General features: G+C 49.7%; 1 protein-coding gene across 1 annotated transcript in view; it reads right to left on the reverse strand.

Moving 5' to 3' along the window:
* Positions 1-2309: 2309 nt before the first annotated feature.
* NCKIPSD (NCK interacting protein with SH3 domain) overlaps positions 2310-19825 on the reverse strand; it is a 50279-nt gene continuing 32763 nt past the window's right edge. The window contains 8 exon segments of the mRNA XM_050312784.1: positions 2310-3992; positions 4544-4716; positions 6255-6347; positions 7709-7837; positions 9081-9161; positions 14448-14586; positions 16042-16128; positions 17259-17429. Coding sequence (XP_050168741.1) covers positions 3789-3992; positions 4544-4716; positions 6255-6347; positions 7709-7837; positions 9081-9161; positions 14448-14586; positions 16042-16128; positions 17259-17429 — 1077 coding nt within the window. The 3' untranslated portion in view covers positions 2310-3788.

A 19825-nucleotide genomic window follows, 5' to 3' on the forward strand; every position in this document is an offset into this window, starting at 1 on the left:
AATGTGTCCCCAAATCACCCTGCTCTATCCTCATGGCTGATGGCTCTCCATGCAGGTCTGGTGTCTCCCAACACCATCACCCATGAAGGAGCCGAGGCCTGGCCACCACCTGGGTAGCCACGGGGTGGGCAGGGCAGGCAGGGCTCTTCCTTGCCCTAGTGCTTGTGGTGAGTACAGGTTTTAAGACCACCATGGGAAACACCAAGCAGGCCCTAAAGTGGTGGCCAGTGCAGCTGAGCACATGCTGAAAAGAAGCTCCCCTGATGCTTACACAATGCTCAGGGCTGATACTCCCTTGGTGTAGATTTCTAAGCCTTCAGAGGCACTGGCATGTTAATTTATAAACTCCTAGGATTGGCCATCTGCTGTGATTAAATCCTCAGCCACCACAGAACACCTCTGGCTTGGCTGGTCCAGCACCAGCACTGATGCAGCTGAGGCCATGCCAGCCGTGTGTACATGGTGCACCAGATTTACATTCTCTTTTCCAGACCCCCAGGTGCCCACCTGAGCCCTCCTGGTGCCATTAGGCTGATGCCAGAGCAGCCCCGGCCCCACACACAGCTCACCTGAGAAACCTCATCTGACAGAGGGCAGCACATCACCCACGTGCAACAGGACCATGCTGACTGGATCATCCATCACACCCCCTCAACTGGGGATGTGCCATCAAGAAACTGAATCAGGAGAGAGGCAATACTTTTTAAAAGTAATGAAGGCTTTCAAGTTTATTTGTTCTAATTGCCCAGCTGACAGCTCAGGGGAGGAAGAGAAAATTATCAGGGTATTACTGCCACAAAATAGTTGTAATTGAATCATTCCAAACAATAAAGCACAAGCGCAAGTCACAGGCAACGCATCGCTCCCCCCACCAGTCCCCCAACTCCCTTCACTGTTGTACCACAATAAAAACACACCAATGCAAGGAGACAGTGCTCTAATAGCACCCTATTACGGCTAACAACCTCAAGTGTGTCACCTACACAGAGAGCAGGAACTGCTGAGCAGGCTGAGTTTACACACTGCAGTTCAGTTCAGTTCAGTTCCCTGCAATGTGCAAAGGCCTTTCCTGGGCAGTGGGTACAGCTTTCCCCTGGGATCCCCATAGCCAGCTTCTTTCCCCCCAGCTCTTCCAGCCCTGGCTGCAGTGGCAGCAGGGTGGTGGTGCAGATGTCATGCAGCTGTGCAGCTGGGACATGGGGTGAGTGACCCAAGGGACAGCAAGGGCTCAGGAGCACCGACAGGAGCCACCAGCTCTGCTAGTCCAGGCTCCTGGCAAGCACAGCCTTGGGTGCTGCCACGCTGCCACTGGGTTTGCCTGGCACAGCAAAGCCTGGGCTGCATCACTGAGGGCAAGTGCCAGAGGAACTGGCAGCAGGGCACGGGCCAACAAGCCCCAGCAGCACTCAGAAACAAGCCAAGGTTGGCTCAGGGGGATGTGCAACCCTGCACTGCACAGAGCAATGGGGCACAGGAGAGCCACTGTGGGGGAGGCACCACAGAGTGCTGGCAGCCCTTGTGTTGTGATTCTCCCCAGAGAGATATCTTGATATACTTCAAGGCTGCACACCTGGGCACTTAAGAAACACGAGTCAAAGAGTCAGGAGCTGGGACACAGCCCTGGCTCCATTTCTGCAGGCAGCTGTGCTCGATGCCATCCTCATGTTTGGAGTGGCACAGCTTGCACCTGGCACTGACACCCCTACCCTTGGCCAGGGCTGAGCCCAGTGCCTGGCTGGCTCGCTCAGCACACAGCCAGGAGCACAGACCACCTTCCCTACTGCCAAGGCAGTGCTTTATCCAGCACCCACTGCCCTCCCACCACACACACCCCCAGCCATCCCAGGCACCCCCAAAGCTGCACACACAGGGCTGAGGTTTGGGAGCAGACATCCACAGCCAAAGCGATTCATTAGCACTTGATACAGACCATTAAACTCTTCCTGCCCGGGCTTGCTGCCTCTGCAGCTCCGCTGGGAGCCAGCTGAGGCTGCGCCTGCCTTGAAGGGAGCGAACTGCTGAGTCCAGCTCTGCCAAACCCTTAATCTGGAGCAGCGAGGCTGGGCAGGCCCCCAGCAATGATTGCTGTGCCCCTAGCAAGGGCTGCTGCCCTCCACCACTCCTTGTTGGCCAGCAACGTGGCAGAAAAACACAAGGCAAGAAGCTGAGTGTGGGAGAAGTATTGGATTACCCCCATTTGGATGTCAGCACACCCTGTTTTGCCTCAGTGGGCAGCAAGCACCCAAGTCCCCCCACCACTTCAGTTCCCCCATGACAGGGCAGGGCAGGCAGGGCTACGCTCACAGAAGTCCAGTTTAAGACATTTTTATTCCTCTGCAGGTTACACTTAGTGTTTAAGAAAATACAGGATCCCTTTTGACATTCATACATTTTTACAGGGAAAAAATAGGTTTCTCTACTAGGGTGGTTATTAAGCTTGGGCATTCCCAGGCTGACTTCAGGAGGTCCTTGCCTCCCTTGGCTGCCAGGCCAACCCGCTCTGTTCCCAAGCATCACTGCCCCAGTAGCCAGTCCAGGCCTGCAGAGCAGAGCTTGTATCATCACCTCAAGCTAACAAAAAAAAAAAAAAAGTAAATACAGTCCCCAGTATTTCCAGTTCCACTTTCCAACAGCTCCTACACTGGGTACTGCTAAGGAAGACCTGGGGACAGAGAGTGACCAGACTGCGCACACAAATATCTAAGAGACCCACGTTAGTGTGACTATCTGTAACAGGGAAATAGGTTAATCCCATTTACTAGAAACCTAAAGGAAATATAAATAAGGGTTCCCCACACTTAGCGTAGTCACAAACAGCTACTGGACACCAGGCTCACGCTGCCTCCGAGCGCTGCCACGGGGAGAGGGAGGGCAGCGAGGCAGAGCTACTATGAAGCTCAAGGCAAGAAATCCACACGCTTCATGAACAGAGCACACCTGCCCGTGGGCAGCCCCTCTGCTCATGGGCAACGCTGCGAGAGGGCTGGCAAGCGGCAGCTTACACTTGGCAGGACACGCCTTTGTGCCGTGTCAGGGCCAAGGGCTTCCTAAAGGCAGCGTCACCCACGTGGTTGTTACTTCTAGGCTGCCACAGTGTGCAAGAAATTCAAATTTAAACATCACTATAGAAAGCAGATTGAAAAAAGCAGCTGCTGGGGTAAGACCTCCGTGACCCAAGGTGGGCTGCTGCCTAGAGGCAAAGCTGAGGGCCAGGAGGCAGTGAAAGGCTCACTAGACGAGGCGTTAGACAGCGAGCAGCTACCTTCCCTTGGCAGGGCTGCAGCACATTGGCACTAGCAGCAGAAAACAAAACAGATGTTACGAAAGCTTCTTCCAAGCACCAGCAGACTCCACTTGGTCACTGCAGGGAGAGAGACGCACATGGAAAAGAAGTGATACTCTAAGGCAAAGGCCTTTCTCTTCAGGAGACCTTGGGACACCAGTGCAGCTAAACACCCCCCCCACACACACCTGGCTGCTAAGCCCCCCGCAAGCTCTCTGCCCTTCCCACTAACACCAGCTGCCCAAATAGCTCCTGCCCGAGTCTTGCAGGAAAACCACGTGCCAGCGCCCACCCACTCCAACTGCCCCGGGCACCAGGCCCTGGGGGCACCCCACGCCCTTTCTGCCACTGGCGTTTCTAAAGGGCCGGTGAATGCTGTCCCAACCTTAGGCCTCGCACAGAGGGATATAAGGTATGAGCTGTACTGGGAGGGAATGGGGAGAAAGTGTCAACAAGAGACGTCATCGATCCAAGTGGTTCAGACTCCAGTCCAAGCTGAGGAGCATTAGCTGGTACCAGGAGAGATCTCTGGGAACTCCTTGTAAATCTCCAGGATGATCAGTTTGTCCATCTGGCACTGCTGGTCCTCCTCCTCCTCACCCAGGATGCGCTGCAGGATGCCCTGCAGGTCAGCGAGGCGGTGCTGGTGCTGCAGATAGGGTGTGGAGCGGATGATGGCGTGCATCAGAGACAGATACTCCATCCTCAGCTGCCAAGTGGGAGGGGAGACAAACCACAGAGCACAGTGAAAGATTTAAAGTGAGATAAACAAGCAGGCCAGCCTCCAGTGCACTATGAGCACAGGAACAGCTACTGCTGCTCCACCAGCCAGAGCACGACTCTAGAGGCACCTGCTTTTCCTTAAGGCTTATTAGTAACTATGGAAAACTCTCCTTTTCCCCCAGTAACCCAGTGCTGCTCCTCACCCACCCTCACATCCCCTGCCTCTTGTGATACCAAACCAGAGAGGTTCCTCCTACTTCTATTACTCACAGAGGGTCCCCCTTCCCAAAGGTCCCTGGTCAGAAGGCTGCAGACCACCAGAAGCCTGGTAGATCTTTCTTCAAATATGCCTATAGGCCAGGCAAGGATAAATCCCCCCCTTTTCCTCAGCTCCCAAGGTTGATTTGAGCACCCAGAAATGTTGTGCCCAAGATTCCATTCTTGCCTGCAGCAGGAGGCCCCACAGGGGACCAGGAGAAACACTGCTGCTTTGGGACTGTGCTCCCTTCCCCAATGCCCATGGGTTGGTGTGAGCACCTTGTCTCCTGGGGAGAGATCAGCAATCTGCCGCACCAGAATGTCTATCAGGACCATCATGTCTGTGTGATAGAAGATGCTGGCCGTGTCCTTGCTGGCAAAGATGTCCTGCAGAAACTTCAGCACGGAGTGTGGTGGCTGAGGCTGATGTTTGAAGATGCAAACTGGATCATCTGAGGGAGGCAGAGAGACTGTGCTAAGCAACACACTCCCCACTGCCCCCCTCCTCCATCTTCCGAGCAGATCCCTTCATTAGACCCTTTGGCTCTGGAGAAGAGGCTGCCCTGCCCTTGTCCAGGCCCTCCCTGCCCGTGGAGAGATTCGTGACCACAGACCTTAGTGCCTTGCAGGAAGGTGTGTAATCAGGATGGCAGCTCTGCAGGGTACCAAGATGAGACCAAACTCATTATGATTAGCATTAATCACTGTTTATGTCTCACCTACCATTGCAGGTGAGAGCTCATTAGCACATCGCCTCTCAGTACCTCCCCTCTTGGCTCAGCAGCCACCACTCATTTTCTCCCTGGTTTATTAAGTCTGGTCCAATGACCCCTCTGAAAAGCGCATCAGAGCCTGTACCAAAATTAAGCTTTCACCAGAGACCAGGCTAGTACTGTCCCAGAAGCAAGAAAAGAAACACTTCCAAGTTTAAATGAGTCACCACATCCTGTTCTCTTCCAAAACACATCCCTGCAGACCCCAAGAGGGCTCTGGGCCACTGCAGCCCTGCCAGCAGTTGTCAGGAAGGCGGGCAAAAGAGAAGCATCTTCATTAGGTTGTGGTCTCCCCCTCGTTCTTCACCCAGCTCCTCACTGTAAGGTGATCCCTGCAGGGACTCTGGCAGGAAAAGGGCTAAACAAAGGCTTTGGGAGGGGGCCAGACAGAAGAGCACTGAGGTGCCGGCTGCCCTCAGGCTGATATAGTGTGGAGACAGTGATTTGTTACCCCGAAGAGAACTAAAGCCAGAGTAAGACAAGCTGCAAGCGTCCCAGGATGAGTTATTTCCAGCAAATCAACAAAATGAATCTCAGGCAGCAAAGCCCCTGTGCTCCAGAAGGTATTAAAAAGCACAGTAGCATTGTGCAGCACAGGCTGAAAGACCTGGCGCTGCTCTTCCCATGGAGACCTCCAGCTTTCCAGCAATCTGCGCTGCAACAGCTCTAAGGTGTGGTGGATTTCACTCCATGCCTGGAGCTGACACAATGCTAACCCTCTGCAAGTGACTCCGAAATGAGAAGTTGCACTCTAGGCAGCATTTCGGGAAGGCAACAGCTCCCTCTGGATCTCTCCCTCAGGGCAGATGATTGCCAGCACCGGCTGAGGTTTGTGTGCCAGCACTCACTGAGTCCTGCCTGTCCAAGGACAGAAGTGGCCCAGGACCAGCTTTCCTCCCAGATAGGTGGCAGCTGGCCATGCTGTGAGGTGGGGCTGATCTGACCCAGGAGTACATGGAAACCACGGCCCAGAGGCCACTCCCCTCTTCCTACATGCCATCACCTTATTCCTTGTGCAGCTCCATCCTCAACAATGCAGACTGTCACCCTCACAAACTCTCCAGGAAGCAGCACATCCATCCTGCCTGAGCCGACAGGTCCTCAGCTACTGCATCCCTGACATCCCACCCCATAATGAGCACCAGGCTTGTCTTCCCGAGCCAACATGAGCTGCATCCCCTGCCAGGCACACACAGGAGTGCCACACACACACTCACCTCCTCTGTTCAGCAGCAGCAGCAGTTTCTCTGTGAAAGTCTTGACATTCGAGTGCTTGCTTATTGTAGTCATGATCACACTGTGTTCTGGAACTGAGGAAGAAACCTGTTCAGCACTTCCTTTGTTTCTTCAAGACCATGGTAATAAAAACACATCATGTGGGGCTCCTATTTCACATCAGTGTTCTGGGGAACCATAGTCTATCAGGGCTATGAAAAGCTTCAGCCTCACAGAGTGGATGGGCAGGGAGAGGGAAGGTGAAATAAATCTGGAAACAGCACATGAAACACTTGGGCCTTGGCGCTTTCCCTGTACATCTGATTCACATGTGGGCTCCCTAACCCTAACCCTGCTGGAACTTACAGTCTTGAAAGTTCTCTTAGGAAGGGTCCCAAGAGCATCCCAGAAGGGAAAAGTCCTTCCCAGCACTCAGCTGTGCAAGGGTATGGGCTGAAGACTTCTCAGAACTGACCCCTAGCCTGCTTTGAGGGTGATTTGCTGTAACTGAAATACATTTACCCCAGCAGGCCTTCACACACGTGTGTATGTGTACACTCAGAATCACACAAACAGCACAGCTGTGACTATTTCTGTGGCCTGTAATATTTCACAGGCTGCAAAGTGCCTCAGGGTCCTTTATATTGAAGGGCATCAATATAATATGGTTTTGGAAGAGTTTTTGAACTAATGCTGCACCACTCAACTGCACGATAGATGAATCTTGCAGACAGAGGAATAAAAAATTCAATCCACTAATAAGCAACCAGAACATCATTTAACACGTTCTTAGCAACAGAGAACAAGTCACTGCTCTCGGCTACGCCCCAGGTGGGCAATAATCCCCAGAAACACATTGCCTGTCATGCATTACTGCCTAATTACTGCAGCCAGCAAGAATATGGGTAAGTGTGGGAAGGGGTAATGAATGAAAGCAGCAGAGATATACTTAATCAGTCTCTGTGCAATCAACTTCCACGTGAAATTAGAAACTTTCACATAAATTTTAATGAAGCGCAATTCAAAATAACAGGTAAATTACTGGACACGTCATCGCTGCTTTATCCTCCCCTCTCTCCACAAAGTCAAGGATAAAGCCATGAAGCAGAACAAGAGAAACGGAACAGCTGGAGCAACAGGAGGCTCTGGGTTAAGGAGTGGCCTTTTTTAGCAGGACCTGGAACTACGCTCGGATCTTCCAACAGGCTTCAAAACACACAGGCAGACTGAAGGCAAGTGCCCTTCCTTAGGGACCTGATGCACTCTCTGTCCTCATGACCATATTTTCCTCTAGGGTTTTGCACCATATTTAAATACAGTGTAGTGCCCAAGACTAGGGGAACTGGAGGGGTGGTTATAGCACCATCAAGACCCAGTGAGATTCTCCCTCCCCATTCTTCACATCCTCACTCCAGACCACTGAAATTCTGCCCAGGCAGAGCAGCACCAATGCAACCTGGAATGTGGAGATTGAAGGCCAGAAGGACGTTGACAAATAAGTCAGGCAGCTGGTCAGTGGTGTCCGAGGGCAGCCCATCCTCAATCACATCCAGCAGGAACTGCACAAACTGAGAGTTGAGATGTTCTGCACAAGGAGAAAGGGGCATTTACAGCACAGTGAAAATAAACCAAGCAACAAGGGACCATACACAGACCCCTCCTCTGTGCTTTTATGCTTAAAAACCATTACTGGAGTGCTAATGTCAGTCTCCAGGGAATGAAAAGCCCTGCAAGTGGACTAGACAGACCACTGAAGTGTCTTTGTGGCTCAGAGAACTATCCACAGTGCAAGGGAATATAGAAATTTGGTCCCCCATTGGCATTTTTTTTGAGTAAATAAAACACTAAATCCCGCTCTGTTTCAGCACCACTGCTGCCAGTGAAGGCTTCAAGGTAGGGAGAGATTTGTATTCTTGACCACTGGCTTAATTAATCTATTGTAAAAAACCCTAATAATCTAGATCATTAGTAATAACCCATTTTTCAATTTAGTTATTAGGAAAGCTCAGGAGCTCATGCAAATAAGTCCACCTGCAGGAAATAATTGCCAGGGTTACATGAGGAGAGAAAAGCAGGAGGTGTGGAGGCTCACTCTAGTCTCTACTGCATCAGTTTAAATCTTTTATGTGTTTACTGGGTGTTAAAGTAAAGCTGCTGAGGAGACACTAATAAAAATCTCTATTGCATTTCTAGGAAAACTAAGCCCAGAGTTTCCCAAATATAGGGAACACAACATAGCCTTGGCTAGAAACAGGCAGGGTTTTCTGGCTGAAGGCTGAAAAGACAGAGGAGAAAACAGGCAGAACATTTGCACTTCATGAATGACTTCAAAACTCTTAATCATCTCCAATTTCTCTAATAGCTTAAACTACACAGGACTGCACTATCCTGTTAGAAGAGATACCAGAAAGAGGCCACATTATGCAGCTGACAGCCTTAGTGGGCGTTCCTGGAGGGATCTGGGATCTCAGCCTCATCAGCAGACAGTCTCTAAAGCAATAAGAGGTGTGTGCTTTCACAGAGGCCAGAGGGAAAACAAAAAGCCACCTAGTTACAGTGATGGGCAAATCCACCTCTTCTACACTGTGGCATTCAATCCTCCACTGCTCTAACCCAGATTTGTGCTGCTCCCTGGAAATCCAACATCTCAGCCCAGCGCTTCAGCTGCCAGGCTCTACTGATAAAGGACAGACCCTACTCTCGCTGGGCCTTCACTGAGCTGTCTCCACCTTGGCCAAAGGTCCCTTCCCTGTGTCTGCCAGCACGCCCCAGATGTCCCACCATCACCTCTGCTGTCCTGCCAAGCCGTGAGCACAGCCCACTCTTACCATAGTGGTGATATGGCAGGGGCTCCCCCATGGAGAACATCATGGCCAGCACCAGCGCAGAGTAGCACATCTTCTGATGATCTGCAAGGCAAAGGTCCTGCCATTAGTTCTTCTGAGGGAGTGAAGCTGCTCCCTAGCTGCAGTGGGAAGCCACACATTTAGTACAGGCATTTAACACTGATTAGCCTGCTCCTCAGTCCTGTGTTGACTGAGCTGTAAGGGTGTTTTTCCCCGTTTTAGCACACCACACGCCTTCTGTGCCATGTGTTTCCAAAGCAATTTAAAAATAATCACAACAAGAATCCTTGATTTTTTTTTTTTTTTCCTCTCCACTTGAGAGGATCTGGGCAAACTTGATCTGAATAATTAAAAACCTCCCCTGCACAGTCCCAGGACACATCCCATAGTTATGTAATTACTGAACCCAGAAAAAGCATCCATCTGGCCACCTCAAAATACTGCCTGTTCCAACCAACACCACCCCCGGACAGCCATGCTGCTTGTTACCATCTCTGCACTGCTCTACTTTCACTACCTCAGCTCTGCCTGGAGGTATAAAAGGTCCCTGGGGAGACCAGATCACTGCTCAGGACTCGGGCTGTGCATCTGCCCACCTCCTAGGCCACACGTTTCTCCAGCAATGATACATCCCACAGCCTGCTAATCCAACACAATTTCCATTGGCAGCAGCTATTTGTGAATGCTCCCCAGAACCCCTGCCAGTGCCTTTCCTGAATTTTAATTAACGGACACGTCTCAATAGATATTTGCAGAAGGAAAAAAAAGGCATGGAATAGGATCTGTGTCACCATCAAATGTAACCTCCATCCAGTTCAGCAAGTCTGAAGACAATAGGAAAATGAATATTACTATGTATAGGTCACCACACATACTGCCTAAATACAGCTCAGCTGAATCTGCCAGAAAGAGCCCAGGGGCATTTGTTACAAGGAAACTTAGGGTTTATTTATTAAAAACTGACCAAAACTACTTTTCATAAGAGGACAAGAAGTTCCCTCAATGTATGATGCTTCTCTCAGCTGTACTGCTGCCCTGCATGACACATGTTGGTTCCAGTACCCTCTCCAAACGCTTTAAGGTATTTCACTTCTTCATGCACAAATCGACCCACCTCTAAGCACCTGCACCCTGCAGTTTGGCTTTGACTGCACAGCACAGATGCCTTCACTGTCACCACATACTCCTGGACTTGGCCAAAGGATTTGCAACACTTGGCAGCTCTCAGATTCACTGTTAGCATGGGGGACAAAATTCTACTGAGTCATTCCAGCCCTGTGCCCCTGGAAAGTCAACTCTGTGAGCAAAGCCCCTATAAACAAAGCACACACAGACTTTATAAGAGCTCCACCAGATGCCTGAGTTTTCAAATAGCAAGCAGTTTGAGTAAAAATAGATCACTGGGGGCTTAACCAGAGATACTACAGCATTAACAAGATTAAGACTTTGTAGGAGAACACTCTAGACCATGTGGCAGCAAAGGAAAGCTGGAAGTGGTTGTTTACTCTTGGTAAACAGAGAGGGAGGAAATTTAATGACTTAATTATAATTCACACTTATATAAGAAGCTCTCAGCTATAAGGTGACAGTGATGCCAAAGCTCTCTGTAACAAAAAGGGATTTGACAAACTGTTCACAATTTCTTCACTCTTTCCTCCATGGCTTCATGAGTTGGGTATTGGAGGCAGGATACTGCAGATACACAAGAACCTGCTGTTCCCACATTCCTAGAAAGGCTTTCATCAACAAAACATTTTCTCTCATCACATCAGGAGCAATGAAATAATGAACAGAGAACCAGAAGCCAGTGATAAACATGGTTGTAGCAAATATGGAGGAAGAGACTAATTAGAGATGGGAGGGAGGAGGGCAGTTTTACGTGTCCTTGGCCCATCTGCCATTAACTGATGTCCATTCATCTTGGCTGACAGCAGACTCCATGACTAGGAGGCAAATCTTGTTCTATTTCCCTAAGGACACAAAAAAATAAAATCAAAGGATGCTGAAATCACTCAGAAAGCTGAACCCGGGGCAAATCCAGATTAACCCGGCACACTCACCCTGCACAGACTCTACAAGTTTTTGGGGTGTCCCAGCTGCAGCAAGACTCATCCAACACTCACAGTGCCAAAGAACAGAGTAATTGTCAGTCAAAACACAGCTTTTTTTTTTTTTTTTACCTTCCAGAGCAGCCCCAGTGGCTGCAAGAAAGTAAATAGCATTAATGCAGCTCTCTTTAAGCAGAGGGACTGCTGATGACAGACTGATAAGCATCACTGAAGTAGCCATGAAGGGCAGGGGAGATGCAGCTGTTTTCATTTCCAAAGCCTGCTGAGATACTGGTAGGAAACTATTGTGTATGAAAGTTACTTCTCAGAGGCCTTCAAAGACCTTGCTTCCACCCTCTAAACACAGCAGTGCAAAATTCAGGCCCTGGGAGCAGACACAATTGTCTACAACTGAAGGGAGAGGAGTCCGACAGCTGAGTTGCGTGTACTGAGCTGCAACAAGGCAGAAAGTCATGATTACAGACTGGATTATCCCTGTCTGTATTCTTCAGGATTGTTCTGGCTAATTCTGACTCACTGTGGCTTATTATAAGGTCTTCTAACACTGATAGATGTGCAGGCCAGCTGCAGCAGAGGGAAGGGGCTGTCCAGAAGCAGTAAGACCCAAGCATCTGGCAGAAGAACTGGCCAGCAGCCAACATGCCTGCATTAGTCCCAGGGAAAAGTCCTTCTCGTCAAAGGCACCCAGCATCCATGCACAGAGCTTCTGCCTCGGCTGCTCTTCAGTAATAAGGCAGGAGGGATCCCACAGAGCTGCTGCAGCCAGTTCCACACTCCCCAGTTGCACAGTGCTGGCACTGATTGCTCTGGCTCCAGCCACCATAGAAGGGATTAGCTATTCTGCAGCATGTCACAGATCAGCTGCTATTCCCCAGTTTTTAGTACCAAAATAAGCTCAAGGATTCAAGGTCATGTTTTCACTGAAGGTACTGCTTGCCATTTGCTGGCAGGAAATGCAGCCATAACCATCAGAATGGCAGGAGGGACCTACTAAAGCCCTAAAACACCTCTGAAGGACAGACCTGTTTGGGTCAAGGATGGTTACTTCTCTGCAGCCCTGCTGTGAAGGCCAAGAGGACTGGATGCTGCACAGATGACACTGCACAAGTGCCTGCCATAAGCTCAGCACAGGGAAGGCAGCACAGGATCAGGACACCGACTTGTGAGGCTCCTGGATCCACACAGCGGTCTGTCAGCAAAGGAAGAGCAGCTTTTCACCCTTCAACTGTACTGGAAAAAAATCTCACCTTGAGATGAAGTTAGGGAAAGAGGAGATGCTGCAGAGCTGCAGGTTGGCAATGTGGGGGACACAGCAGAGCCACTTCTCACCCACTTTCACTGCAATGCTTTTCTGGTCCCCAAAGCAGAGCTAACACTTGCTGTGAGACAGGCCTGCTCCAGCCCTAAGTGCTACTTGGAGATCAGCAGAGGTGTGCAGAATTCCCCCAGGTCAGAGCTCAGTGCTCCATCACACCAAGAGGCTGAGTCACCTCGTGCTGTCTGGGATGAGACAGCCCCAGGCAAAACACAGCATCACTGTGACCAGTCAAGGCTTAACAAGGGTGACCAGCCTGCCCTGCCTGCACAAAGACAGCTCAGGGACAGGGCAGGAGACAAAACCCTGTTTGGTCATGGTGCATAGGATGCTCACCTGCAGACCATCTTTATGAATTAGTGATGGAGGCACAATAAAGTTTATTTTTGGCAGCACAAAAATCAGGAGAAATGTTGCTGCAGAAGCACAGTCACAGTCCCATAACCAAGTATTATTTGCTTCTTGGCAGGAAAACCTCAGCCTGGAGAAGATGCTTCTCATGCATAACCAGATCAAACACCAACAGCGTGATGGGTTCATGACATAGAATTGATGTTAAACAGCAGTAGCACAAAAAGAGAGCACAGACAACACTGAAGTAATGATCACAGTCTCACCCCCACCAGTCCTTTGCCCTGCCCCAAAACACTATTTTTCAGGTCCTCCTCACCTCTGAAATGCCTCCACTTCAAAGTGCTAAGTAAAGATGAGTGCAAAGCTGTGATACCTCACATAGTCCTTTCCAGACACAAAGACACAGCCTCATTAGTCCTGTCCACCATAGTCAGGTTGGCACAGTCTGTGGTGGGAAACTGGGGACAGGAACAGTTCAAGGTGGTCATCCTGGACATTTACTTGGCTCACATGAAATAGATGTGACGGTCCCTGGTCTGTGCAGACCTGTCAATCCCTACACAGTCTCATCACCAAATTTATACCTCTCCACAGATCCATGACACCTGCAGCAAACCAACAGGCTACAAACTGCAACCAGGACAGCAAGGCTGCAAACAACAGGCTCCACATAGTCCCTGAACAGTCACAATCAGCACAAAACAATGGATTTTCAAGATCCCTTTAAAGGAAAAAGTAATATATGACACTGACAGCATGGGTGGCCTACAGGCTGATTTCAGAATGAGGATCAAAGCTGTGACTGTTCAGAATCAGGCATGTCTGGGGAGCATCATTACATGTTCAACTTGTTCTCAGGTTCTTCCTCAGCATATGCTCTTGGCTTCTGGGAGATAAAGAACACTGGAAGAGACAGTAGCTCTGATGGACACCAGCAAAATCTGGCCACACCACCACCACCAAGTTTTTGAGCAAATGGAGCTCAAAGGGAAGGAAGAACATTTTTTATAGCGGGAACAGGTCATCCTAACAAAGGGAGCAGGAGAATAAAATAGCAGGAACCTGAAGGCAAAGCCTAGGTATGGAAGTCAAAGAGCTGGGAAAAACAGGGCTGTGGCACTATCCTGCAGAGGACCAGGACCGCACTGCCATCTCCCTTGGCACAGTGGTGGAGAGAAGGCCCTTTCCTTCAACCAGCACACATCTCATTCACCAGGAAGAAACACCACAAAGATCGGGTATAGAGTGCTGAGAAAAACTCTTTAAGAAACTGCAGAGACCTTCCTTGAGATCTGCAGGTGTCTCTTGTCAGCATCATGAAACAAAACTGTAACAGCTCAAAATGTGCTTTAAGACATCTACAAGAAGTGGCACAGATCATTAATGGCACGTTCAGAGCTGGAGGGCCTCGCACCATTGGACTGAAACATCCCCTCTTGTGCATCCTCAATTTACAGCTGTAATAACCTGGATAACTTTAAAATCAGACACCATTCTGCCCACAGCACTGGGCATGCAGAGCAGCCAGGCAATGGGGGCCACCAGTGCTGCTGCAAATCATTTAATGGAAAGACATGTTCCAGGGAGCTGGGTACAGCAGCTCTGGCTCACCCTGGGTGTGGGTCTGCATGTCCCGGGCCAGCTCCATGGGCAGCACAGAGTTCACAAGCGTTGAGATGACGGCAGCATCCAAGTTGCACATGGCTCCAAAGCACTTCAACAGCAGCAGCCGCAACGGCACCCTGTGTTCCTGCAAAAACAAGTCGTTAGGTCAAGCCATGTCCCAGATGAGGGCTGACTCTGAGCCAAGATGTAACTCCTGTAAGTTCCCAATGTTGGGAAGTCACAGATCCTCCCAGGGTGACAGTGAACTCAAAAGCTCTACAAGCTTTTAACAACAGCACAGGAGTTCACACAATAACATTCACAACTGGGCTGGCTATGGGTGTTTGGCACGTGTGGTCAGGGGGCACGTGGCAGCCAGAGCTCAGATCTGAGGTGCCCCAATTCATCCACTAACTGTGATAACACACCAGCAACCTACATCCATCCCCAGCAAACAGGCTGACTGTGCTGGAGCCAGGATTCCCTGAGCACACTAGGGTTTTGTGAATGCTGCTCTGATTGAGGTTTCCTGACAACACAACATTTGTAAACCCTCATCAGCATGTGATAGTCAATGAACAGGACTGAAGCAGCTCCTCCACTGTGATGCTGTTGGGTTTGTGCTGGGAGTAGAGGGTATAACCAGAAAGTTCTGGGACATGCGAGGAATTCCAGCAAAGACAACGCTCAACCTGCAGCTCCCGTGGAGGAACTCTGATGCTGGGGTAACCTCCATACTCCAAACTCAGCCAATCACTCCAGGGGTTCAGAGAACAGAAGTGAGCAAAGCCCTGGGACTGGGCATGACACCAGCCAGGACAGGAGGCTCAACTGTCCCCACCTGGTCAGGCTTCCTTGAAGTCCTGGTCAGAGAAGAGCAGGCAGTGAAAGCCAGCAGGCTCTGTTGTGCCCTCCCTGCCATCCCTCTGCTCTCAGATGTGCTACAGTCCTCTGATGCTGAGCTCTGACACAGAAGTGCCAGATGAAAGTAAAATGCCACAAGACTTGATGTGCTGTAACTGAGGACTTAGGGAGAAGATGGGAACAAGTTTCCAACCCCCACAGAGTCCTATAACAGCACATTCCAGGAAGGAGAGGGCCAAAGCAGTGCTGCATAGGCATTGAAAGCTAAACTTCCATTTCTTCCTCTGAATACTGATTTCATTCCTCATTCCCAAGGCTTCTACTCACTACCCACTTTTCTAAGCAAAATTATTTACTAATGCACAGGAGTGCATCAATTAAAAGAGGAGCAGTCACAGCCTGTCAGCTTTCCCAAGGCATCCTCAGAAATATTTCCTCTAGATACCAGTGATGCCAATGCTGTCCCTCAACGGGCTGGTAAAAGCAGCAAGCTTTACCCTTGGCAGTGCTAGCTACTGCTTCAAAGTCTATAGCATCCTCTTGCTCTTTCACACAACTTTCATGCATAGCATTGACATTAGCCAACACTCAAAAGGGATGTGCTGCAACTCCGGCTAGACCTCAGAACCGTCCTACCCAAGGGAAACATCTTCTGTATATTCATCATATCAACCCTGCTCTTTTGCATCTTCAGGGAAATCTCAAAAGAGAGAACTGGTGCATTCTGCCACCTTACCATCTGATAATATGCCACAAGGGATAGGACAGATTCAAACTCATTCTTCTTGCACATTTTCTTGCAAACTTCTGGGTCTGCATCTGTCTGGAAGGAGGAATAGACAGGTCAGCCCCGTGGCACATCAAGACACAAGGTGCCTGCTGCAGGGACCTTGAGGGGGTCCAGTTGCTTTCAGATCTGAGTAGACCCAGCCCAACCATCTCACAAAGAAACTGAAGGCAGAGCTCAGGAACCACCACCCTTCAGATTCTGCATCAAAGTGAATTCCTGAGACATGCCTCTGTCATACAGCACATCTCGGGCTAAAAACACCTGAAACTTGACCTGAGCAGCACCTTATTGAGTGTATCATACAGTTACACAGGGCAGCTCCAGCACTGTTCCCATCCCAGGGAGTACATCTCCTCCCACCCCTAAATTATGAGGGATGGTTGCACAAAACACGACTCTGCCTTGCCCTGCAGGCCCCCAGAGAGGCGGCACAGATTGTATGTTGAGTGACAAAGACCCCAGCGTTTATTACAGAAAATTTACCTGCTCTGCTTATTTCAGAACTGCACAGGAATATAAAACAGTGCCAGAGCAAACCCCTAACACAGATCATGTCACTGCACTGAGGGCAGCTCCCATATCATCACACTCCCTAGACACAGATGGGCTTGTACTGCTGCTCACTGTGGGGATGTACCTCTCCCACATGCACAGATGTGGTGAGATGCTTTGTAGTTTCTCACAGAAACAGCTTTAAAGCTCACTTTCAAGGCAGCCAAAGAATTTTCTTCACATGTAATGAGCCCCACCCCACAGATACTTCTCAGCAACAGAGGATGTATTAAATGGAAGACTTTTTAAATGGGCCTAAGAGTTCAACAACTCTCACAGCAGACTTTCCAGGTTTTCTGTGAGAGGTTGTGTGCTTTTGTTGGTGAGGGTTTATACTCTCCTGTGATAGGTAAATACCACAGCTATCAGGAAGAATAGCTCTGTAACATTTTTCAGAACAGCTCTGTAAGGTGGAGTTGAGAGTAGAAGGCAGTGCTGCAAACCCCACACAGGAGGGCAGGGCTTTACTTTAACAGTAAGGGATGCACAAGAAACCTATGCCCCTTGAAACAGCAGATCTGATGGCAACATAGGGGTGGAGGAGGTCAGAAAAAGGAACTTCACCAGGGCTGTCCACTCTGCTCTGGCAGTAAAGAGAAACATTTACTCACCAGGATGCGAAGCAGTTCCTCCAGGTAGCAGCAGATGACATTCTCATCCTCGTAGAGTGCCCAGCTGCGCTGCTGAGCATCATCCTTGTGCCTGGCCAGATCTGCAAAGATCACCTCCAGCCGCTGCTCGTCGTGGCAGATCTGGCCCGAGGGCAGCCCCGCACTCAGGTTCTGCACAACAGCAAAGCCACTGGTTAGTGGGGCCCTGACAGCTCAGTGTTGTTTGGGTGCCTGTTTCCTCCAATCTTGTCTCAGGACTGGCAACTGACCTCATTCAGTCAAGAGCTGACAGTACAAAACCAGCAAGTTTAACACACGTTATTTCAGGTCTCATACTTTTGGAGCCACTGCTCTTTGTAGCTTCTGAAAATCACCCTGAGAACAAGCAAAGCCAAACCCATGTGGCATGGGTTAGGACCACTGCTGCGCAGCAGCTGAGCACCCCCAGTAAAACAGACGTGTCCTGGACACCAAACACCGCACTGCACAACTGCCTCTAGGAAGAAGTTCCCTTTGCTGCCCACTCCCTCCAGCCTTTAATCCTTGACTCAAGAGCAAGCAGTTGTATGGTGCTCCACATGCCAGCTGTTCAATACTAGGTCTGAATCCTCTGCATCAAGGACAGAAACCAATTCACCATGCCTGGTTTGGTTCTGCTTTCTTCCAAACAGCAGAGCTGGGCCACCATTCACCACAGCTCTGAAGTGTAAAGCTACTCAGCAAATCTTACCGCACATACTCCGTTCTCAAACTGCTGTCAACTGCATCCCCACCACTTATACCTCATACACAACCTTGCCATGGAGGCCTCACTCTTTGGTTGTCTTTCCTTTGCTTCAAGAAAGAAAGGGGAGCAGTTGAGCAGCATTTAATCTTGTCCTGGAAACCCAGAGAAGATTTAGTCCTGTCCTGGTGCAGCTCCTTCCTACAGGTTGGCTGTGCAGGCAGGGGCAGCAGGCCAAAGCAGACTTCCCATTGGGAACAGAGTGTGAGGGGACACAAACCCATGTCCTGTGCCAGTGGTGACACTCACACAGTCATACACCCACATGTGGACAGCCAAGTGCAGGAGCTGCACCCTTCCTGATCACCTCCCACCTTCCAGCCCTCTCCGGGAAAACCACTCCAGGTTTAACAGTAGAGTCTCACCTGCTTTTTTAGAGACAGAATTGCTAGTCATTTGCTTTGGGGTATTCAGGATGAATTAATTAGGACTTGCAGTCCATGCTTCAGTTACGCAATGAAGAAGTTTTCTTGTTGTTGCTGCTTGTTACATAATTTTTATGAGGCAGGTAATGAAGGAAGGAGCGTGCTGGTTAAACACAAGCCTCTGTACAGTCTTAAATTTTTGGGAAGCTGTGGGTGGTCTAGCAGAAAAGCAGGTAACCAGCTGTGAGAGAGCATGACAGTTTTCAGGAGCTGAGTACAAACACAAGAGAATCTCCCACTGAATGGTGATTTATCACAGGAGCAAATACATTAAGAGAATCACTTCAGCTTGCCATCTCCTCCTTCTCCTTAGGAGGATCTACAGCACTGCAGTGTCACCTGCCTGTCCTCATGCATCCCAGCTGCTTGGGAGGGTTCTCCATTTATGTACCTTACTTGCATCCTCCTCACCACAGCAGTGGAGGGCCGGTCCTACCTGCAGTGCGGCACTGCTAGAACATCTTTTTGGATGATCATTTTAATGAGTACTTGTTTTAATGATCACTCTTGTTCAGCCTCTTATCACTAATCTGCTTTCTCCAATCTTTTATCTGCCACCCTTGACAACTCCCCCCCAGCATCAAGCTCCTAATGGACTTGGATGAGATCAGTCCATTAACAAGCTCTTCCAACCCATCAGTGCAACTACATCCACACTGTCTCAGTGCAGTCTCAGCATCATTCTCTGCCCTTTCACCATTGGGGTTAGGTCTCTACTTATTAAACATCTTGGCAGCTACTACAACCTGCAGCATCATCATATGGTGGTTTCCACGAATCTGCTGGAGAGCCCATAAGCAGAAGGAGGTTTTGGTATTTCTAACAATGCCACTTTGCATTATCTTGTTGCTCGAATGGTTCCCTCCCCCTGCCCAGCAGAACAAGCTGTTGCAGGGATTTTGTTCCTCCTGAGCAGCCCAAAACCATTTTAGGAACTTTATCATACCCACACTGCTCAGAGGTGACCACACCTGCCATACAAACCCAGTTGCCATCCTGACCATTTCTTCTTCACCCCCTCTCTTCTTCCCTCCCCATCACCAAGCATGATGGATCACCAGTGCCATGGATACACACATCTACCAGCAGTTTGACTTCACATGAGTCCCAAACCCACATAGCAGGTCCCAGGCACCTGCAGCCCAATGCACATTTGCTCCACAGACATTCCCAGCAGCTCTGGAGCACTGGGATCCAACTACAGCTGAACTGAGATGGTTGTGCATGATGACCCTGCCATGGACCTTCATAAAGTCTCCTCCAGAAATCAGCAAAGACTCCCCTAAGCACTAATGTATTCCTCCCACCCTCCAGATTCCCTTTTGTTACAGTATTTCACTGAGGAGGAGCCCTCCCAA

Source organism: Myiozetetes cayanensis, unplaced genomic scaffold (genome assembly GCF_022539395.1).
Source record: "Myiozetetes cayanensis isolate MyiCay16 unplaced genomic scaffold, myiCay2020 scf18, whole genome shotgun sequence".
In the NCBI taxonomy this organism is placed as follows: domain Eukaryota; kingdom Metazoa; phylum Chordata; class Aves; order Passeriformes; family Tyrannidae; genus Myiozetetes; species Myiozetetes cayanensis.